At 36.2% G+C, this 24,878-nt stretch overlaps 1 protein-coding gene across 4 annotated transcripts in view; it reads left to right on the top strand.

The window, feature by feature from the left end:
• The first annotated feature begins 22,532 nt into the window (after positions 1–22,532).
• The window catches only part of tup (LIM1_Isl and LIM2_Isl domain-containing protein tup), a 291,256-nt gene continuing 288,910 nt past the window's right edge, over positions 22,533–24,878 (top strand). For all 4 annotated transcript variants that reach the window (XM_085811104.1, XM_085811106.1, XM_085811105.1 and 1 more), the window contains exon 1: positions 22,533–23,262. In XM_085811104.1, the coding sequence (XP_085667230.1) occupies positions 23,241–23,262 (22 nt within the window). In that variant the 5' untranslated portion in view covers positions 22,533–23,240. The remainder of the gene's footprint in view (positions 23,263–24,878) is intronic.

Raw genomic sequence — 24,878 nt, 5'->3', positions numbered from 1 at the left:
AAAATACATTTTTACAGATTAAATTGACATTAAATACAAAAATACAGAATGTTGGGTGTCGTTTATATAATTATTCTTGCTTGTCCACAGAATCTGCTGACTTATCCAGCCATTAAGTAGCTGCAGATCATTTCTACATAACCATTGAACTTCCATTAATTCAGTCTCTACAGGGTTGTATGTTTATATCATAATTTGACTTTTATAAAAATGATTATTCAAAATCTTATATTTCTATAAAAATATACTATGCTTTAAAAATATGGATGATAGTATCTGCCGCTCTTTCAGCCACTTCAAAAGCAACAGTTTGTTTAGAAATAAATTGTGCAGTTAATGTCATAAAATATTTTCATTAAATTCAAATAAACATTAAACGAAAATTCTCAGTTTTAGACAATTCGATTTAAACGAAGCAAAGTAGCAGACGATAAAACGCCGAAGGTAAAAATTTACTCTTAGAAAAACGTACTCTTATTTTTTTAAAAAAAGGATGAAAGAGAGAAATTTAAAAAAATTGTTAAAAATTTGAATAATATCATCTATAATTTAAAAAATAGATTTTCATATAGTATTAATAAATATTTATTACGTCTTATTGTGGGAAAAAATTTCATATAATTAATTCTCCGTAAAATTTTACTTGAAATTTAAGGTTAAAAAATAGCTGTGGCAATTCAGTGTAACAAAAATCCATAGACCACATTTGGCGTTATTATCGCTCAAAAAAAAGATGCCAAATTTCAAAACGCGAAAATATGTAAATTCGTGTATATCTTAGAAAATTTTGAATAAAAAAGTCTAATTTTTTGCAGATATGCTTAGAAATACACCTACTTTATGATGATGGTAAAAATTTTATAGGTTATAATTCAAAATTTTTTTCGAAAAATTTATAAAAATTATTTAAAAATAGAAATTTAAAAAATAAAGCACAAAAAATGGGTAAATTTCATTTGGAATTAACCTAAATTTCGAAATGTGAGAGAAAAAATAAAAAAAGTTTAGTAAAAAAAAGAGATATTAATAAATATTTGCCGAATTCAATTAACATTGAGGAGCTAAAATTTTGAGAGCTAATATTTTAAAAACTACTCGTACGATTTTTACAAAACTTGGTATTCTGGCATGATTTGAGCCGTAGAATCGAAATATGTAAAAAAATTGGTATGTTATTTCAGAAAAAGTCCGATTTTGTGTCAAAATACCTATGTTAGAATAGTGCTATATATAAATCTAATATATATCCTAAGTCGCGCTTTCGAGACATGAAAAACGCAGTTTGAATTTTGTCAATCGGCCCAGTAGAACGGGAGATATAGCACTGTCTCATTTTTTTTTTTTTTTTTTTGAGCAGTGTACCTTACTATATACAAGAGGTACCTTACTATATACAAGCTATAATACAAGAGGTACCTTACTAAAGTCTACTCTAACCCAGCACACACATAGATCAGAGCTCTTATGAACACACATAAATCAGAGGGATTAGCTTTTATGACATTTAACAGAGAATGTTATTCATCTACATTAGGAGCCTCTTGTACGAGTCTTGATGATAGGGCTTCAGACATGATATGTCCAACTCTCGAGAAGGCCACCAGCGGCACAGCTGAACCAATCGCTGAACACTGGTCGAGGTATGAATCGGTCCCAGGTATGAATCCCGCGAACGGACTGACTGTAGGAGCGTTTTCGTGGTTATACCCATGTGTAATATGTTTACGACCCAGTTTGCCTTAGAAAGTTCTCCACAAAAACAACTTTTCCTTAAGTAGATAGCCCTCGAGTCTTTGCAATACTCATACAAACAAAAACAAAGCACCTCTCGTGTTCATAAAACTAGAGTGGGCCTCATTCTCAAACTCCTTAAAAAATCTGTTAGGTATATAAAGACATTAGGTTATTTCGAAGCATACGAGATGAAAAATGAGCAATGCCTTCGCCGGGAATCGAACCACGGACCTCTCGAATACGCTCCGAGCGTGCAGACCACTACACCACGAAGGCAAGCTAAGAAGGCCGGAGAAATACCTTATAGGTATATAAATAAAAAGAATGGAAAAAATTGTGAAAGCTTGATTTTCAGTTAATAAATAATCAAAAATTTTAAAATCTGAAAAAAAAAATTAATCAGAAATTTGTTAGAAGCAAATTAGCCAAAATTTACATCAATCTAATCTTATCTACGGTATAGGCCCACATGATATCCGGTTCTATTTATTTCCTCCCTTTATTTATTAGCTAGTTCATTTGCTTATTTACATCAAATCTTGACATTACTTTTTAATTCCCTTCTATTGCCCCTATTTTCTTGAACCGTTTTACACACACGTATTTTTGATAATAATATCATATTCCACAGGGCTTTGTTTTTTAAATTTCAAACACTATAAGGTATTTTCTTCCTCCTTTCTGCATACCTTCGTAGTGTAACGGTTAGCAAACTCGGCACGTATTCGAGAGGGCCAGGCTCGAGTCCCGGGATGGACATTGCTCATTTTTCATGTCTCCAGCTTAAAAATAGCCCGAAGTAAAGTGCCGCAGCTACAGTGGCGCCCGAACTAAAAAAAAAAGGTGTTGGATGATGATTCTTCACCATCAATATTCGGCGATTGGCTCCCCTAATACTGTCTGACTACAAGAAGAATAGCTCCAGCCACAGTGTCTGGTGAGTGGTGGTCTCTATAACAACAGGGCTAGTATATTTCAAATAGGGGGAAAACTAAGAGTCGGTAATTCATCTTTAAATGCGCCAAGATGGCAAACTGAAAAGTAAATCTTCAAGACACCCCTTCGGAAAATGGATCAAGGCTCGTTTCTACAGCAACAGACAGCTGCAGACTAACTGGCGAGAGCTTCTCTTATGATAGGCAGACTGTACCCAGTCGCCCTTTAAAAGGGGGTTATGTAAGGTAGTTTCTTCCTCCTTTCTGCATGCCATCGTTGTGTAACGGTTAACACCCTCTGCGCGTATTTGAGACGTCCAGGTTCGAGTCCCGGTGAGGGCATTGCTCATTTTTCATGTCTCCTTCAAAATAACCTAAGGACTCTACAACATATTATTTTTATTGATTTAAACGTGGACTTTTTTTATATATATTTCAGATTTTTGTTCAATAATCTAAACAGTATCTTTATATCATGGGAGAGATAAAAATATTCTTCCATGCAAAAATTTTTCAGAGCTTTTAAAATTATTTACAGTATTGCGAATTTTAATTTTTTCTTTCCAGAAATCGTAATCGTTTGTAACTTTTAATTGCTATTTTTTAACTGTTAATTTTAATGCTATTTAGTTATATACAAAGATGTATTAAATCAAAAGTTTTTGTTCTTCATTATTAGCAGTCGCATGTTTTAAAAGATAAATATATTATCGTATATCTAAATCAAGCACAAAGTTAAATAAATTGAATAGCAGTTTACACCAATAAATAAATTGATGAAGGGGAAGGAAATGTCACTGTAGAGTGATTAGGATATTTTAGAAGCATCAGACATGAAAAATAAGAAATGCCCGGACTCGAACTGTACCTTTCGAATACGCGCCGAGGTGTACTACCGTTACACCACGAAGGCATGCAGAAAGGAGGCAGAAAAGGCCTTATATCATCACATTTCATTGCTATGCTGATGATAAGAAACAATTTTCTTGCGGTCAAAGTCTACGATATTTTCTTCTTTCAGTAATTTACACTAACAATTTAAAAAAAAAAAAAAAAAAAAAAAAAAAAAACTCTGTAAGGTTTCAGATTTTAAATTATGTCCAAAGGGGCGCTTTTTTAACGTTTTGTGTGTTACCTTTATTTATTAAGTATAATGTTCTAAGTACTCAAACCATAAAATTAAGTTCAACAGCAAAATAATTTTAAAATGAGCATATCTTTAGAATTTCCGATACACAATCTCGCGCGCTGGTGATCTCTCTCTCTCTCTCTCTTTTTTTTTTTTTTTTTGTGTGTGTGTGTGTGTGTATGTGTGTACAGTGTTGCCATTGCTCGCTTTGAAATCGTTGAGTTTTTGAATCAAAAATTCGTTGAAGTGTTACAAAATATGAAATCGTTGATAAAACAAATTTCAAATTCAAATCCGGTCTCCCACATGCCCATATTCTATGGATGATCATGTTATTCAGATTTTGATGGCTCTAGGTACAGTTGTTTTATCGCAATGCGAGAAACATGGATACATTTATGCAGATTCTTCATTACTTAATTTCTTTAAATATAATACAGGGCTCTAATATTTCCTGGCAACAATTTGAAAAGTGATTCGCCGTTTATAGTTTTCAAAGCAAAATACCAAAACGAAATTAATACTCCCTCAGGGCAAATTGCCTCTTTGGAGTAACATGGTATGAAAAGAAAAAAAAGTTTTTTTCTAGCTGTTATAATGTTCTTCTCTAAAAATAAAATCGTGTCATACCTTATCTATGAATGTAAAAGGACATTAGCAGAAATTAAAGGAACGGAACAAGTAGTAAATACTAGAATGACGTACCATAAGAATAATTAATCCCGTTCCATTCATTTAAATTTCGGTTTGACAATTTTGAGTTAAAATCTGTGTATCTACCCTACAACTAACAATGACTAAAAATATGGCATCTGAAGGAATGCTATTTTACTTTTTAGAGCATTTAATTGAAACCATGTAATTTAAAGTATCCTTTTGTTTGTGTTGTGACTTATCTCACATGTCTGACAGTAACATCAGGGCAAGCCCACGAAATTCAAAGTGCAAGATTGCGCCTGTCGTTGACGCAATCTTGGCAAAAAGCCTTAAGCACCATACAGATAAAAGTGCGACTTCGTTCTTCGCGGTGCTTGCAGATGAACTTCCCATCTATAAGAACCATGTGCTTTTCACACACACATGAACAGAAAAAAAAAAAAAAAAAAAAAAAAAAAAAAATGGTGAAAGAACTTAGCTACAGTATTTATAATGCAGACGAAACTAGACTGCGTCACAGAATATTACCAAAACCCACATTAATCTTTATAAAAATGAAACAGCAGTTTTATTAAGAAATTGAACGAATAAATTATTGTATTATTAACGCTGACCGAACGATTAAGAAGACAGCACTTGTTATTAGCAGAAGCAGAAAACCTCGATGCGTGAAAGAAATCATGAATTTACTTTTATCTTACAACAGCAACAGGAACCGCTCGGACGGTATAGTGGTTTGGGAAGTCTACTCAAAGAATCTCTAAGGAGATCTCCTTAGACATTTTTTGGTCTACTGCAGTATCGAAGGGCCCGAGTTCGAATCCCTTTGAAGGCGTGGATGTTTGTAAATGCATAGTAAGTGAGTGAGCTCCACAGTGGCGTAGCGGCAGGGGGGCAAAGGGGTGCATGATGCCCCGGGCGCCGCTCGTAGAGGGGCGCCAAATGGTGTCCAAACAAGATTTTCCGGAAAATTTCAGTTTTTATTTTGTTCGATTTCTGGAAAATATATTTAAAACTAATAACTATTGTAATATAATTAATTATTTATTTTCTTGATTTGTCTGATAAAATGTGTAATAAAATGTTTGCAGTACATCAACCAAAACGTTCTTTCTGACCATTTTATTTCTCCAAAGTAGAGACATATTTTTATTTTTTTACACGAAATGCACGCATATCTCTCGCTTTTTATTTTAAAACGATAATACGACCTTCTCCCGAATTTCTCAAACATATCTAGTTTCCAAAATCCGATTCCATAATCTGGAAATGACATTTTGGGAAAATCCTAACGCTTCCGCTACAATGGATTGCATTTGACTCTCCTGTAAACGACTGATGGCCTTCTAGTCTACTGTTTCTACTAAGTCATCTTGCTGAGACATCGGACTGACTGCTGCAAACAGTCAACTCTTGTCAATTGTTTTTAATTTCCTACTACAAAAGGAATGCTGCAGGTCGCTTTTCACTCCTTATCTTAAACTCATAGTTTTCGACGTCACAGACTAAATTTGCATATTCCCAACTTTTTAAACGTTATAATTTCCCTTTGTAATCTCTTCTATTGCCTTTTGTTCAAAAAGGTTATCGATTATATGGTTTTCATTCCGAACCCACAATATCCCCTAATTGTTTTGAGCAGTGAATGTTACTTCATGACGTTACTCCGCAGTAGAAAGAAACGTAACCTAAAATTCCACTACAGATCTATAGAGAAAATGTTTTTCCAAACCTAAGAGTCGCACTTTAAATACTACTTACTATTTCGTTATTAAATGCTAGATATGAACGTTCGTTCAGCAAATTAAAATAAATTTTCACATATTTACAATCAACGATGGGCCAAGATCCCCTAAGTCATCTAGCATTTTTAAGTGTGGAAAGAGAAAAATTTGAAAGGATCGACTTTGATGAAGTAAATGATAAATTTGCTTCATCCAAGGTAAGAAAAATGTATACATAGTAATTAATTGTATTCATGTATTATATTATTATTAATAAATATAAGTGCCCATGTCGAGGTGCACGTGATTGAAGCGAGATGAGAGCAAATTAAAATTTTTAAGTTGGCTGGTGGTGTGTCTGACAATTTTAGATCTTTGGCACTCCAAGCACAAACGTGTCCGGTTGGATATGTCCTTTTGCGTGCTAGGCCATACGAAACGTTGCTGTATCAGTTTCCTCGAAGCCTTGATGCCAGGATGTGACAGACGATGTAACTGACTAAAAATGTCATGGCGAAACCTGGAGGGAACATAAAGTCGAAATCTTGAATCCTGAACATCACAATAAAGTGATTTTCCAGGTGACAGCTGCATAGGCTGCAAGTTGAGATTGGTGGAAGATTTGCTTTTCAAGAGGGTTTGTAGTTCTGAATCCCGGTGTTGTTCATCCGCAAGGGCAGCAAAGTTTATTGGCGAAGGAACGGCTAGTTGCTCAATACGAGACAAGGTGTCTGCAACAATATTCTGCGAACCCTCAATATAACGGATATCTTTTGATATATATTGCTCGTAGCATATGTCGAAAATATTTCACAGCTTCATAAATTCCTAATAATTCGCGATCGTTAGTGCTGTATCTGGTTTGTGCTGGTGAGAGTTTTTTAGAAAAATATGAAAGTAGTCTCCATAATTCTTGATATTTCTGTTGTAAAACTGCTCCTATACCTGTTGTTGATGCATCATCGTGTAGAGGCATTAGGTTATTTGTTTGGAAGCAGAAGATATGAAAAACATGCAACAGCCTTCGCCGGGAATCGAACCGCGGACCTCTGGAGTACCGGCCCAGCGTGCAGAACCACTACACCACAAAGGCACGCTAGGAAAGCGGGAGAAATACATTATAAACGTAGAGTGATAATTGTTTAGATGCGGAGGGATACTGCAAATTTGGTGCTGAAATTAAATCATTTTTGCATTTTTGGAACGCTTCGCGAGATTCTGTGATCCAGGTTATAACACGTTTATCGTTTTTCTTGCTTCCAACCGAAAAAGAATTTAGAGGTGCTTGTATTGTATGGTCGCTGCATGAGGTAAGAAACGTCGATAAAAATTGAGCATGGCGAGATTCTTAAGTCCTTCACTGAAGATGGTTCGGGTATATCGTGGATAGCGGTGACTCTATCTGGAAGGGGTCGAACGCCATCAGCGGAAATTTCATGACCAAGAAAGGATACTCTTGGTTGGCCAAAAACGCATTTGGAAGGATTAAGACTGACATCGTACCTTTGAAAACGTTCAAAAACTGTTCTCAAATGTGATAGGTGTTCTTGCTCTGAAGAGGAGGTGATTAAGACGTCATCAAAATAAGGTACACAAAAGTCGAGGCAGATTAACACCTGATTCATGAAGCGTTAAAACGTTTGAGCAGCATTGCAGCAGTTTTTGGAATATCAGCTGGGTGATACGCCCGCTCAAGATCAAGGGTTGTAAAAATAGCTTTTCCGTCTGAAACTTGCATACAGTCTTGAGTGTGCGGGACTGGGTAACGATCAGGAATTGTAGCTGCATTTAACCGACGATATTGGCCACACGTGCGCCAGTTACCATTTCGTTTCCGAACTAGATGGAGCGGACTGGCCCATTAACTTTCTGAACGACGGCAAATTCCCTGTTCCATCATGTATTGAAATTCCTCTTTGGCGGCTTTAAGCTTGTCCGGAGGTAAGCGTCTTGGTTTAGCTACAATTGGAGGTCCGGTCGTTTCAATATAATGTAGTACATCGTGTTTGGATTCGGAACTACCCATAACTGGGCGCGTGTTTGTAGAGAATTCTCTGAGAAGTTGACGCCATGGGGAGTTACCCGAAATCAGTTTAATGCTCAAATCTTGACTATTGTGAATTACTCCCGGATAAGTTAAGTTGGTTGTGGAATATATCAAACGGCGATTCTTAGGATCGACAAGCAAAGACAATTTTTGAAAAACGTCAGCGCCACTAATAGGACTTGAAATGAATGGCCATTGGATGTTGCGGCGCAATCCTAAATCAACAGATATCAGGCGTTCACCAAAAATTTGAATAGGAGTTCCATTTTCTACATAAAGTTATAGCTTGGTAAGGCCCTTTTGTTCGTGAAAATGTGGTGGAACGACAGAAACATCAGTCCCGGTGTCTACAAGAAACCTTAAGCCCGAATTCTTTTCGACACAGTGGGTGGCATTTGTTTGACTTGTTTCCAAATTTGTGGTGGTAAAAACAAACAGCCGTGTTACGAATACCCGGCTTTCATAAGGTTTCCTCAGTGGGCTACGACGTGTATTTCGACCACGGGATGTGGAGCGGTTGCGCTGAAAAGGTTCAGCTTGGATGGCTACTAACTGAGCAACCTGTTTAGACAAATCATCAATTTGAGCCTGTAACGCCACAGTACCTGGACCAGGAACCTGCACTGCGTGTATTTGCGCTGGAATGGCCAACTTGTGAATTTTATCAGCGATTTCGGGAAGATTTTTAAGTGGCTCCCTGCTGGCCGCTAAAATGGTTTGCATGTTAGATGGGAGTCTATGTATCCATAATGTTTTAAGAATGTTATCCGTTAGCTTACCGGTGGTTAAGTCTGACATTTTAGACAGCAATTGAGAAGGCCTCCTATCACCCAATCGTAAATCGTGCAACAACTGCTTGATTCTGTCTATGATTCTTCACAAACAGAAATTAATATTTTTTAAAGATTTGTATTTGTCCGTCGCCGGTGAATTCAAAATTATTTCACGAGCTGATTACAGTACCTCTGATTCTAACACGGAGATCGCTGTATAAAATTGAGTTTCGTCGGCAGTAATGTGACTTAACTGCGCATCCAATTGAATGAACCATAAGGATGGGTCTCGGCGACAAAAAGGTGATGGCTTAACTGCCACTCGCGCCAATTGTGAAGCAGCATCGTTGTCAACCACTTTATATCAATCAAATACGCACAATAATAATATGTATAGAAAAATAATCAATATGTTTATAGTGACACAGTTTCTTGGTACTTGAAATCAGAGAAATTGGCGGCTCAAATGCTGTACACGATACATATATCCACTGAAATTATGACAGAAATATGTTGACTCACCGGAATGCTGCACAACTCTTTAAATGACAGGTGAAATGTCTTACTTGCATCTCATCACACTGGATAACTTACTGCTGCTCAGAATTTTGACATATGAACTCCATATTCGTGCAACATTGAAGGTTGCTATTCGTAATAAGTACGTGTCACCAATTATGATAGTACAATTTTTTGAGACAGATCATTAAATAATTATAACAGTTGAATAGAATAAATATTATTTTGTTCTTTGTTGCTATGGGTTACCAGACTGGCAGAGTTGAGTTGTAGTAGGCAAGTTGCTACATATCTATTTATCTATAATGTATATTAAACTTTTAATTGTTTAAAACCTGCACTTTTTAAAAACACTTATAACACCTTTTGAACTAATTCTAGATCATCGTATGTCTGATTTTTCCTAATCCAAGGATAGTGTAGTTAGGTAGTGACTATTTTTAATATATTTTTGAGTATTTTATGGCAGATTCAGCATTTTATTATTATTTGCATTATTTTCTTATTACGAATATATTCTATACATTATATTGCTGAAATTTTTTATTGTGGGGGGGGGGCGCCGAAAAGGTATTTTGCCCCGGGCGCCAGTCATGCTTGCTACGCCACTGAAAACGAAAATTTTATTAGCACCTATAATTCATTTTTAATTAATAAATTATATTTCTAATGCCATATGTTTTGTAACTGGTATACAAATGTTTCGAGCTTTTAAAATAATGATTTGTGGTTAATCTTTGGATTATGGTAACTTGGCGATTTTTTGGCGAAAATTTGGAGCCCAACCCTGCTACTGCAACCTGCTAGTTTTTGTTTGGACGCCATTTTGTTTTCACGAAGTAAAGGCATGTTTTTTTTTTTTTTTTTTTTTTTTTTTTTTTTTTTTTTTTTTTTTCCTCCCTTTAACACTTTTTTACAACAATCTGTTAGCCGAATTACGCTTATGCTAGAACTTTTATGGAACAAAAGTGCTTAATCATGACGAAGATTAGGTGCGAAATTGGGAGAAAGTGCAGAATCGCAGACTGCTTGCCGCGTTTTTAAGAATTGCACATACACGGTATCCATGTACACGTCGACCTATTTTCACTTAAAAAAACATCCTAGAATTGCACACACTCTTGACTTTATCCATACACTGCTAAAGTCCTAGCTAATAACCTTTATTGCTTTACCAAAATGTCGCCAAACTACCTGTTACCATATTCCAAAGATAAGCCTGATTTGTTAGTGTTTTATTAATATCGAGTAATACATAACAATGCATGAAATGTTTTGATATTTGTGTTACTTGTATTTACATTTTAAATTAATTAAATTTTCCCAAAAAATTTTATTAAAAAATGTCTGTTTTATTGTTCCTGTTGTTTTGATCTTTTATAGTAAATTTACAATGCTATGCGTTTTGCGCATATTATAATGTGTCAAAATTTACCAAAAAACTTCCCTTTGATGAGCTTAGAAACATGTACCTGGAAAGGAAACTGGAAGGTGGCCCACCTACGGCCGAGCGGTAAAGGTACTGAGCACTGGTAGTTCAGCAAGTTTCGAATCCCAGCAAAAGACATGGACCTATCGCGGTTTTCCCCATATGTAACGTATATACGAGCCAGTTTTTCTCTGAAAGTTCTCAACGAATATATCCTCCCTGTCATATAATCGAATCCTTTGATCAATTCATCTTTGTCGGTTCGTTTCTATCCACTTATGAATGTTATTAGTCAACTCTATTTGCAGGAAATAAACTGGGACACTTATGCAGGTTTAACAATAACATGAACTATATTTTAATTTTGTAAATACAGTTTAACTTCACAAAGTATTGCTTTTATTCACATTTACATCAAACGCACAAGTAATACATTGCATCTCTCAGCTCTTAAAAAAAAAAACAAGAAAGACCAACTCTACTCTCGGAATACAGTTAAACTAATTTTCAAATTTCTTCTCACGAGCATGCTGTTCTTCTCGCATCAAGCACGTTTCTTCTTCTCGTTGCCAGATTTCCCCTCTCCTTTCAGATAAACTGTTTTTTCACACGAGCATGCCGTCCTTCTCGCATTAAGCACGCTTCTTCTTTTCGTTGCCAGATTTTCTCCTCCCTCCTTTCAGCTATAAGTCTTTGGCTTTCAGCTATAAGTCTGTTCTTCCTGCAGGTTTGGTCGGTAGCATAGAGTATGTGCATGACACGCCCCTGCCAAGAATGAAATTTGTCCTTTCTTTGGGACGTATTTCATTAATCAATATCCAAGCAAATTTTCTGTACATTACTTTTACACAATACCAACCTCGTACAGTATTAAATAAACAAAACAGAACAAGCAATAAATTATTACAATCATACAAATAAACAAAGAAAAAGAAAAAAAAACAATCAAATTATATTAATCAGATCATATTTGATCCAGACGTGAGAGTGCATCTGCACTTTGGTGCTGGATCCCTGGCCTATGAGTAATCCGTAAGTTCCATTTCTGCAATGCCAGAGCCCACCTCGTCAATTTGGGACTTCGAGGAGTAGTTTCATTCAAATATCTGAGAGGGTTGTGATCCGTTATAATTTCTACCTGAGCCCCATAGATCCATTTATCAAATTTATTTAGGCCAAATAAGACTGCCCAAGCTTCCTTCTCAATGCTTGCCCAATTTTTCTGAGTTTGAGAAAGCTTTTGACTTGCAAATGCAATAGAACAATAGTTACCACTCTCGTCTATCTGGGTTAAACAGCAACCTACCGACAAATTGGATGCATCACAATGGATCTGAAATGGCTTTCCTATATTTGGTGTGGCCAGAGATGTCACTTGGCACAAAGTATCCTTTAATTTGTTAAAAGAATTCTGTTCCAACTCCCCCCATAGAACAATATTGGCTTGCCTCTTCTTCGTCAACTCTGTCAATGGTGCCGATATTTCTGCGTAACTGGGAATATAAGATCGATAAAATCCCATTAATCCTAAAACCGATCTCACATCTTTTTTTGTGACTGGTCTGACGAGTTTTCTAATTGCTTTGACCCTTTCTTCATCAGGACCATGCTTGCCTCCCCAATTATATGCCCCAAATATTTGATTTTTTTAGCTGCAAAAGTACATTTGTCCAAACGTACAGAAAATCCTAATTTTTCTAAAGTTTCCAGAACCAGAGAAATGTGTTTCAAGTGTTCCTCAAATGTTTTCGAGAAAATCACCACATCATCTATATATGCCTGAGCATAATCACTATGACTCTGCAAAGCACAATTCATTTCCTTCTGGAATGTCCCTGAGGCTCCTGATAAGCCGAAAGGCATTGTTCTCTACTGGTACACTCCATTACATGTTGCAAATGCAGTCAAAAGTTTGCTCTTTTCATCCATTCGGATTTGCCAATACCCTTTTCGAAAGTCGATGCTTATCAGCCAGTTTGCTGCACCCGCCACAAAAATCAATTCTTGCATGTCTTTCATGGGAAATGTTGGAGTTTTCGTTACAGCATTCAGTGATCTAAGATCTATACACATTCTAACTGTAGCATCTTTTTTCGCCACACAAACTATAGGATGAGCAATTTCTGACTCAGAAAGTTCAATTAATCCTAATTCTAGCAACTCATGTATCTGCTCATCTACTGCTTTGCGGTATGCCATAGGTATTCCATAGCAGTTGGGTTTCTTCCTAATAGCAGTAGGAATAAGTTCGATCTTGTGTGTACCTACTCGTGCTGGTTGCACTGGACGTGTAAATAATGTTTGATATTTCCTCAGTAACCCTAAAAGTTTACTCCTTTGGACTGAATCTAAATTAGACATTTCTAATATTTCCAGAGATTCAGAAAAACTCTTTTCTCGCTTGTTGACAGGTATAGATTCAATTTCTCCAAACTCCTCTTCCCCCTCCAAGATAACATTTACTGCTTGGGATCTAACTACATAAGGTCTAATCTTATTCTGATGGACATGTCTTTTGGTCCCATCGGGCATTTGTACTACAAATGAATGAGAACTTCTCTGTTCCAATATATTTGCAGGACCCTGCCACCTAGCATAAAGCTTGTTATTAGAATCAGGAATCAAGACTATCACCTTATCTCCCACCTTAAATGTTTTTATGGTAGACCTTAAATTATGATAGTGTGCTGTCCTCTCTTGTTGAATTTTAGCTGTGAGCTTTGCCTGCTCCGCTGCCTTCTCAAACCTAGCCTTTAGATTTTGTAAATATGTATAAACAGGAGTTGCATCTAATTGTAAATTTTCATGTTTCCCTGTCCATGATGATTTTAATATCGACAGAGGTCCCTGAGGTGTCCTGCCGTACATGAGTTGAAATGGAGCCACCCCAGTTGTTGAGTTGGGTACTTCTCTATAGGCCCACAATACATAAGGAATTTGCAAATTCCACCCTCTACCTTCTTCTCTGATGACATGATGCAACATTCTTTTTAAAGTACCATTAAATCGTTCAACTAATTCATTAGCTTGAGGATATCCAGGGGTCGAAAACTTAGGACTGGCCCCTATTTGTCTCTCAAATTCTTGAGTCAAACCTGCTTTAAAATTTGTTCCATTGTCACATGCAATTACATTTGGAATACCCGTTCTTGAAAAATATGTAATAACTCCTCACAAGTCGACTTGGCGGAGAGGCTAGTTAGAGGTTTTGCTTCTGCCCATCTGGTATGCTGATCAACTAAGCATAATATATACTTATGACCCTTAGAACTGGGAGGATCAATCGGACCTATCACATCAATGTTTACAATTTGGAAGGGCAGATCTGGCCTCGTTACTGGGGTGATTGGTGTCCTATCAACACTTTTAATTGGTCTAGTCAACTGGCACTCTTTACATACCTCGCAAAATTTCTGAACGTCTAACCTCAGACCTTCCCAATAAAAAGAGTATCTAGTTCTCTCCACAGTTTTCTTTACCCCCATGTGGCCACTAAACACCGAGCAATGTGCTAACTGCAAGACTTCCTCCCTGCGACTCTTAGGTACAACTAATTGCCCCACACTTTCTCCAAGAATTTTGTCCTTATGAAAGAGAAAGTTATCCACTGTATAATAATTCCCCTTTCCTTTCTGAGCATTCTCCCATGCTCCTACCAGAGATTCACAAGTCTCCTGCTCTCTTCTAAATACATCCGCTGTACATAGTCTTCCTGGCTGAGGTACTTGGCTTTCACTTGATTCCATCTTCCCTTTCTCATTGAGATTCCTTCCCATACTAGCGTTTCCTTCTAGTTTCTCTATGTTTACCTTCACAGACTTTTCCTTTCTGCTAACCTCTGGGATGTTTGTGGTTTCTTCAGGTAAGTTTTCCACCCCTTCACCTGTGTCATATAACCGACCTCCTAACATGGTGAATACTTCCGGAGGAAGCAACACATCCTCTGCCAGCGATTCTGCAACTGCACACAAAATCTCTTGATGTGTAACATTGGCACCTTCTCCTACAGTAATACTCAGTGGAATGCTTACCAAAAGGCATTTAACAGCTGGACTAAATATGCCTTTCAAATATATACTCGATCCTTCCTTCAGTTGGAGACTTTTGGTTAACTCTTTCTTAACCACCGTAATTTCTGTTCCTGAATCAACTAGGGCCTTCCCTATTGTTCCATTCACACTAATAGGAACCCTTTTCAACTCACACAGCTTATACTCGTTTACATCCCCTGACTTCCTCAAAGGATAAACACGAGCTACCACAACTTTGTCCTGTAGGATATTATTATCCTGATCTTTCTTTACCCGGTTTACCCTGGCTTTATCCTTTTCCTCATTTCTGTTATACTGCCTAGAACCTTTAATCTGAGGACAGTACCTTTTAAAATGTGAAGCTGAACCACATACAAAGCATGTTAAACCTTTAACGTTCCCTGTAGTTTTCCCTACGGTTTCTGACCTATGTCGACTGCCTCGTCTTTCTTCGACCTTAGGTTTCTCACCTACTGCCTGATTTAAAATCTTAGTTTCACAAGCTTCCCTACGTACGTTGTAGGACTTCCCTTTAGCCGCAAAGAATATGTCACACTCCTTTCCAAGCTCTCTTGGCTTGAACCACGAGTCTCCCTGCCTTATACCTATGTGTACTGCAGTTTCCGTATCAAGGGTCTGGTAGATTTTGTCCGCTACCACCAACTGATTAAGACCTTCAAAGTCTGTCACCCCCCTTGATTTCACATAATTTTCCCACATGGCAGTAACTCTAGTAGAAAACTGGCCAAAGGTCTCTTCTGAACTTCTTCTTGCCTTTCTGAAATTCTCCAGGCATACCTGAGGTGAAGGTTTAAATTCTTTCAACACAGTTTCCTTTATTTCCTCATAATTCCCATACTTATCCTCGCTTATCAATGTTAATAAATTTGCCGCTTTATCTCCCAAAAGGTAAATCAAAATTTTGGCCTTATGCTCATCAGGAACACTTTCATTGACATAAGCTCTTTCTAAACTGAAGAAGAAATAGTCCCAGCCATCTGCGTTACTTGGAACCTTTACTGTCAATAATCTGATTGTCCTCGTTAACTCTTCTACTGATCTTTCCTTCCCATTCTCCCCACGTTCGGGTGTAGTACTCCTATTCGAGTAACGATGCTGGCAATCTACCTTATATTTCTCAATGGCAATCCGCTCCTCTGCCTCTAACTTTAGTTTATATTCCCTTTCCTGCCTTTCCTTCTCCTCCTTTGCCTCCCTATCTGTAATGATAACACTCAGAAGATCCTTTGCTACCTGCTCCTCATAGCTTTCACTAGCAAGAATCTTTTCCCTCAAGTCCAAAATCCTAAATGTAGGCAACACTTCAACACCAAACTCTTGTGCAAGGGCGACTAGATCAGCCTTTCTAGATTTGGCCAAAAATGACATTATGCGACTTTATGTTCAACTTAATTAAAATAACAGAAAATTAAAACTAAATTTCCTTACATAAAATTATACATTAAGTTAAATCCTTAACTTCTGTTGAATCATAAACACATGGTATCTGCATTAAATATGCACAACATCCAAATACTCAATAAATAAAAAAAACATGCATGTTTATATATAAGCATTTGAAAATTAATGTAATTATATCTCATAAATAAAACACAAGCATTACTTAAATTAATGATCATTCACTCATATAATAAAAGATAAATGCACTTGCAAGGTAATTCAAGTCTCATATGATAATCACACTGAAAATTTTTGTCTTATAAAATACTTGTTCAAGTGTACCTTTACATTAACAGCAAATTTTTCATAAACACAAAAACATAAATAAATCACTTAACGAGAGAACCTGGTAGAAGATAACTATTCCACTTAATAAGCTTCGCAGCATTCGTAAGGAATTCACTTGAGCTTTTTCCGAGTCGACAAATATACATCCCACCGCTGCCACCACTGTCATATAATCGAATCCTTTGATCAATTCATCTTTGTCGGTTCGTTTCTATCCACTTATGAATGTCAACTCTATTTGCAGGAAATAAACTGGGACACTTATGCAGGTTTAACAATAACATGAGCTATATTTTAATTTTGTAAATACAGTTTAACTTCAAAGTATTGCTTTTATTCACATTTACATCAAACGCACAAATAATACATTGCATCTCTCAGCTCTTAAAAAAAAAAAAAAAAAAAAAAAAAAAAACAAGAAAGACCAACTCTACTCTCGGAATACAGTCAAACTAATTTTCAAATTTCTTCTCACGAGCATGCCGTTCTTCTCGCATCAAGCACGTTTCTTCTTCTCGTTGCCAGATTTTCCCCTCTCCTTTCAGATAAACTGTTTTTTCACACGAGCATGCCGTCCTTCTCACATTAAGCACGCTTCTTCTTTTCGTTGCCAGATTTTCTCCTCTCTCCTTTCAGCTATAAGTCGTTGGCTTTCAGCTATAAGTCTGTTCTTCCGACAGGTTTGGTTGGTAGCATAGAATATGTGCATGACACTCCCCTTAGGCAGATAGAACTAGAAGGCTTTGCCTTAATCTAACAAACCAAGCCGAAACTAAAAGGTAAAAATGCAGCTCATGTTTGGAAACTCAACTGAGCTTAGGCTATACATATACACTCGTTTACTGCGCAACTAGCATCGTATTAAATAGGTAACATTTTCTGACGTTTTATTTCTCAGAAGAGAGCTTCGGCTATATGAGGCTGTCTGCAGGGCAGAGAGTTGTAAATTCTGAGCTGGTTAGCTCACTATATGAGTTGGCCGAAATAGTAGTGATTTTCGACTATTATGCCAATTTGTAATTGTCTAATATTTTTTCCCCTGCCATCCGATTTACTTATGGCTTTCATTTAGCGGATTCTGGCTGAACTCTTGAGAATTCATGCACTTAGCAATATTTTCACGATGTCCTCGGCCGACGCCCTGCCTTAGCTGAAAGTTGTACACAAGTAAGTCCTACTAGTACCGATTATTGTACTTACAGAATCAGTTCTCCGTGACATTATCACCTTCAGTTTAGTCCCCTTCAGCATTCACACACTTCTGCATTCCATGCTGGTAACAGTTCTGGAAGAAGGTTTTTGGAAGGCCTTTCAGAAGATTCTCCGTTTCTGCTTGAACCTCTGCAGCTGAGGTAAAATGGCTTCTCTTTAAGCAAGAGTTAACTTTAGGAAATAAAAAAAAGTCGCAGGGAGCCAAATCAGGTGAATAAGGAGGATACTCCATCACAGTAATGATTTTGCTAGTCAGAAACTGCTTGACAGATAAGCCGTGTGAGCGGGTGCATTGTCCTGGTGCCATCCATCACTCCACAACTGAGGCCTTTTTTCCTAACTTTTTTCCCGAAGTCTTTTTGGTACTTCAGTGTAGTAATGTTGATTAACAGTCTGACCACTGGGAACCCACTAAATTATTACAATTCCATTAATGTTGAAGAAGACAATTAATATTGCCTTGAATTATGGTTTTGATATGCGTGCTTTGTCCCTTCCCCCTGGAAACTGCTTATGCCATTCAAACACACTTGCACGAGACAAGTTTCATCTCCATAAGCTTCAGTTAACATTTGAAATGTTTCCGTGGCTGATTTCTTAACTTTCACAAGAAACTTGATGTTGATTCGCTGTTCGGTTGTCACATTAGACATTTTCTCTAGCAGAATGAAATTGCACATGTTCACTCAATGACACAGTACTCACAACTAGTGTGATCGGTTAAGTCGAAACTGACGCATGGATAGAGGAGGTGTGTGGGATGACGTCACCAAAACAGTTGTTGCCATTTCCACTCTCCAGGAGAGTGTTCGTTAACATCGAGAATTATTTAGCGAACGTTATTTATGTAACAAGAAAAAATTTTCTTCAAAATATTTACTTTTTGAGAATTTACCTAGAAATATATTTGAGAATGGAATGGAACTAAAATATTAGACAATTCATGTAGATTTCTTTCCCCTCTTTTTCTTTTCATTTCTTGCTTTGTTTTACTGACCAAATTTATACTAAATCTTTATTTTTAACATTTTGATATATACTACATAAAAGCATAAAATATCAATTTTAGTTAAAATTATTTGAAGGAGTGTGATGATACTATGCCATAAATTTGATAAACATATTTTGAAAAGCAATGCTTTTAAAACATCCCATGCGAAACATCGGAAGAGGAGAGGGATGAGAGAGCTACGCTTTTTGTGGTAAAAGAATTTAAAAATTTTTCTCACAGTAAAAATCATCAGCATTACGAATCTATGACATTAACTTATTATTTGCAACCTACATTATAGTACAACTTTTTTTTTTCAAACGTTATCAGTGATGTTATAAAAACATAATATATGTCAATAAACAAGGTGAAATTTTTAAATCCTGTCTGTTTAATGCATCAGCATCATATGTTTTGTTAAAGGTTTGTTTACGTACATAATCTATGAGCTTTAAACATAAGAATCATCTTGTTTACAAGTTTTATGTTTTTAATAAAATCTTATACGCTATACAGAAAATTCTCCTAGAATTCTCCCCAGCCCCTTTTAGCAGGCAGAAATTTTCGAATTGTAAAATGTATCTGCACCCTCCCCTCCCCCCCCCCCAAAAAAAACATGGAGTTTTATGAAGGCTTAAAGCTCGTGAGTCCTTTTGGATATAAAAAACAAATAAATAAATGAACTCAACATCTGTAATGCCATTTGTTGAGCAAGTCATTGGGGGGGGGAGGTGAGTATTTTTTTAAATAGGTACAGATAAACAAACAGACATCGTTCTGTGCTTCAAGGTAAGAAATCTTTGGACGATACAAAGGACTAAAGTACAATCTTTCCTTTTTTTTTTTTTTTTTTTTTTGATTGAGCTATGCAACCACAGCAGTAACTGTACATACGATTTTGAAATTTACCAGCTTTGAGAATTGTTGTAATTTTCTACCGCTTATCTTCAGCATAATTAGAAAACAGTATTAAATCTAAGCAATTTAAAATCAACAAGTGTACTTTTTAATGATTGCGATGGGTGAAATGTCTACAACACAAATCTGTAATTTTGGTCTGTTGTTTAGTTATGTTACATTATAGATATATTAGAATTTTTTTGGAAGCAGGAAACTTGAAAAATGAGCAATGCCCTCGTCGGGAGTCGAACCACGAAACTCTCGAACACGCGCCGAGTGTGCAGACTACTACACCATAAAGGTACGCTAAAAAGGCGGGAGAAATTCCTTATATACTCCCCCTTATTAAAGGCGACCGGGGATTAGGGCACGCCAAATCTTGGTGGTGGAGAATCGTACTCCACCATCTTTTTTAGTTCGGGTGCCGCTGTAGAGACATTAGGTTATTTCGAAGCAGAAGACATGAAAAATGAGCAATGCCCTCCCCTGGAATCGAACCACGGACTTCTCGAATATGCGCCGAGCGTGCCGATCGTTACACCACGAAGGCACGCTAGGAAGGCGGGAGAAAACCTTATAGCATTACACCTCGAAGTATTTATTTTCCACGCTATGTGGCAAGAGATGCTTTTCCAAAACATAGAAAATCCGGCTCTTGAATAAAGATCATTTAGAAACAGATTCTGAAACTGTAACTAGAGCCTTGAACAATGTTTCGAAAATGAGTTTCAAGAAGGAATCAAACAGCTGCATGTATGTTTGGGTCAAGCGTTATAAAGATTTATAATAAATGCATATCGAAAACTAAAAAATGAGATTATTGTTTTCTTCAATTTTCAAGGATTTTATAATCCTAAAATTTTTTTAATCCTAAAACTTTGTAGATGCCCTGCAGACTCATACGCACACCTTTCTAGAAACTAAACTATACTCTGCAGTTTTTTTTTTTTTTTGCAGAAACACAGCGACTGTGCATAGAGAATATATTCTGAGTAGATGAAATAAGTATTTCTGTCTCGGTGGGTAGAGAGGGGTGGACTAACATTCTAAAGAATTTAGATTGCAGTGTAATAATATTTCAAGAAGGATTTGTCATTAAAAAAAATCAAAAATACTAGATTAAAAAATCTAAAACATTCAAAGAAATGGTTATTTATAAGTTATGTTATATACAGCTTTGAAACATTTTAAAAGAATTGCGAAAATTTAATAAAAATTCATTTGGCTAAGTTATAAATTAAATGCACTTGAAGATATATCAATTGCATATATTGTTTAAAAAATAATGTAAAGCAAGTTAGGTGAGATTATTTGAACATGGCAAAGTGTTTGAGGGCTATCTATCAGAGGGAAAGTATGCCTTCGTGAAGGTTTTTCTGAGGGAAACTAGCTCGTATTAAAGTTAGAAGTAGGGAAAATATTTAGTGGGTTTAACCACTCGGCTACTACTGCGGGCCTGTTTGCTGCGTGTAAAGATAAATTAAGTATAAATATTTGCCGAACGGCAAATCATTTGTTTCGGACAATGGCAACGCTTGCCAAAGGGTACTTCTAGATTCTTTCTAATCGCTCGATCCACAATTTTGCCAGGACAGGATTTTTTATATTTAGTAAGGGGGGAAAAAACACCCACTTTTCACGAAACTTTCAGCTTATATTACACCCAAAAGGACTTTTTTTTAATTTTTTTTATTTTTATTTACACACACATACATGTTTCGAGAGCATTCGGGCTGTACCTTTGGGCTAAAAATATTTAAATGCAGCATATCGTTAGAATTTCTAATAGACAGTCACTCGCGCTTGAGGTAAAAATGTTTTTTTTTTTTTTTTTTTTTTTTTTCCGTGCACTGTTACCATTGCTCACTTTGAAATCATTCAGTGTGTTAATCAAAAATTCGTTTAAGTTTTGCATAATATGAAAGAGACAATAAAACAAATTCGGGTTTCCAGGTGGCTACATTCGGGTGGAGGACTACGTTATTCAAAATTTGATGGCTCTTAGTTACCGTTGTTTTTTTTTCAGAATACGGGAAACATAACACGTTCAGATTCTCCATGATTTAATTTCCTTAAATATAATACAGGGAGATAATATTTAGTGGCAGCAATTTGAGAAGTGAAACGGACATTATAGTGAACCTCCGCACCCTTTTGGGTTAAAAATACATCTCCTGCGAAGCTTGACATAATTAAATCAAAAATAAAACCTACCTTAAACTCTTTAAATTATTTCGATATTTATTTAAATATTAAATCGTAAATGACCTCATATATATATATATATATATTATATTGTATTTTATTTTATTCTTTTTTCGGGAGGGAGTGCTAAAAAGCGGTAAAAATATAAAATGCTTTATCTCCATCAGGGTGTGATGAAACAAAAATACAAGAAAAAATAAACTGGTCCGTAAAATAAGCGCTGTTAGTGATTGGAACGCTCGTTCATGTTGTTGATATCGGAGAACGCACGGCAGCCATTTAATGATCTATTCGCATTCACAGCAGAAGCAAAGTAATTCAGATTCAACTGAAAAACCGCTTCTAAAATCAGTCAATAGCCCGAAATGGTTCTCAACGTCTCGTCCAGGCGGCGTTACTGCCGTGGCAAAAAAATATTAATCTACGACTTGGCAACGCAATTCGGTACTTTCTAGGAAACAGCCAATCAGGGAGAAGGAAGGCGGAGCTTACGCCAAACAAGCATTGCTCGGAATTTCAGTTTACATGTCAGCCACGACAGCGGCTTATAGTCTGCCCGTCGCCCGTACGCTATTTCGCCGTCCGAAAAGTAGCCGAACGAAGCTGTTCAGTGTACTATAAATTGCCGCAGCACCTACAGATTTGTTTACATTTTCAAAGCATTTATTTTTCCTTTGTCGTTTAAAAAGAGGCTACTTTTTGAAAATCAGGGCATAAACGTTTTAATGAGAAGTGCCGCTGTCTGGTTTAAAATAAACCATTAGTAAATTTGTAAGGCTGTGTTTACATGAAATGCTTTGATGGTTTTTTCGAACCATGCTTGAATCTTATTTTTAAGCATGTCCATGGACTGTTTGCAGCATAATTTGCTGAAAATCGGAAATTATTTATAAAAATCCGTAAGCCACAGATTAGGCGATTTGTGTTAAAACGACAACATAAGCAATCGAATTACTGGGTCTTCAGGATTATACACCGATGTAGGTGTGAAGGGATTGCAAAATCCGCTTATTTTTTCGCTTCAAGCCAGATATTCTAAGATTCCGGTCACCCTGGCTTCTGGACAAATTAAAGACAATTACAGACGAGCGGCCCAGCGCTTTCTGGCTCATCTATCCAAAGAGACGGCTTACATAACTTTTTCCACCCTGAGGCCCAACGAAACCGTCAAAATTTCGCCTTCCAAGAGCGCGGAGAGTGCCGACATGGCGGAGACTCAGCCGCAAAGTAAGTACCTGAATTTTAGAGTATTCCTTTTCTGCCACTGTTTTATTCATGTGTGCTTTGACCATGCATGTGTGCTTGACAAAACCATTTATGGATAGTGTTACTAATTTTTTTCTTTAACTTACCTTGCTAAATATATACCAAATATAATTCTGCTTTTTGGAAAAGAACAGTGAATGATGTCATCTGTCAGTTCCCTTTCAATATTTACTGAGCGTATTGATTTGAACTGTTATTATTCATACATTAGAATGACAATTAAAAAAAAAAAAAAAAAAAAACTGTCAGTTCCAATTGCTGAAACTTCAAAATCTAATACTAATAGCCTAACATTAGCAAAATGGTCTTATTATTGCTTTTATCTTACGTCTGAATCCCACTATTTATAGCTTGCTGCCAGTGATTTTCTCTTCAGCAGTAAGATTCTGGTTTTAATTCTGAGGCACTCAACTGTGACCGTGTTTATAAATGCAATTTTAAAAAGTTAACATTTTTATTCTACAAATTTTGCCCAACCTTCTAATGTAAACTTATTCTGAAAATGATATTATTTGTCCAAAGGGGCAATTTGTTCAGGACTGTTAATTTCGTTTTGGCATTTTGCGTTGATTCACTATAAATGTCGGTTCGCTTTTCAAATCATTGCCATCCAATATTAGAGCCCTTTATTATATTTAAATAAACTAAATAATAAAGAATCTGCATAAATGTATCTATGTTTCTCGCATTGTAATAAAAAGACGGTACCTAGAGCCATCAAATTTTGAATGACGTAATCCTTCTACGAATATGGGCATCTGGAAGCCCAAATTTGAAATTTAGAATTTATTTTGTGATACTGCTGTGTGAATTTTGCATAAGTTTCCACTCAGAAATGGGCATCCAGAAGCCCAAATTTGGAATTTGTTTTATCATTGATTTCATATTTTGTAAAACTTTAAAACGAATTTTTGATTAATAAACGCAACGATCTCAGCGAGCAATGATAACACTGTACGGAAAAAAAAAGGGGGTACATTTTATCTCTAGCGTGCGAGACTGTGTATCGGATATTCTAAAGATGTTCTGATTTAAAAATTATTTTGCGATATTGCTGTTGAATTGAATTTTATGATTTAAGTGTGAAGAACATGATGTTTAATAAATAAGAGTAATACACAAAACGTTAAAAAATCGGCTGTTTGGGCGTAATGTAAAATTTAAAAGCTCTCAGATTTTATTTTATTATTATTATTTCCCAAATCAAACATTTAACATCTGGTTATCGTACAAGATCTGCGACCAAAAGTTTAAATGAAACTAGGCAGAATCTTCGCAGTGCTTCTATTTCATTTTACTTTTTTCTTACTATTCAGATCCCTGACATAAACGCTAAATTTCATAATACTCTTTTAACAAATTAAATTTCGATCATTACCTATGAATGCGTAAAGAATCTTAATATTCTATTTGTTGGCTAATGTGTGAAAAATGAGCACACATTTCGATGCATGTTTAAATTTGTACTAAGGTTGTTTTAATTTTGTAAATTTTACTTGTTTTGCTCTATTTTTTTAATCCGATGGTTAAATGAAGGTCTCTGGTAAAGTAATTTTACACTAATAAGTGGGCAAACA

The sequence above is a fragment of the Stegodyphus dumicola genome, chromosome 2 (genome assembly GCF_044657685.1).
Source record: "Stegodyphus dumicola isolate Sdum_Otavi_A_Nest chromosome 2, ASM4465768v1".
In the NCBI taxonomy this organism is placed as follows: Eukaryota; Metazoa; Arthropoda; class Arachnida; order Araneae; family Eresidae; genus Stegodyphus; species Stegodyphus dumicola.
Note: the sequence above shows the minus strand (reverse complement) of the source record. Positions and strands in the feature narration are given on the sequence as shown.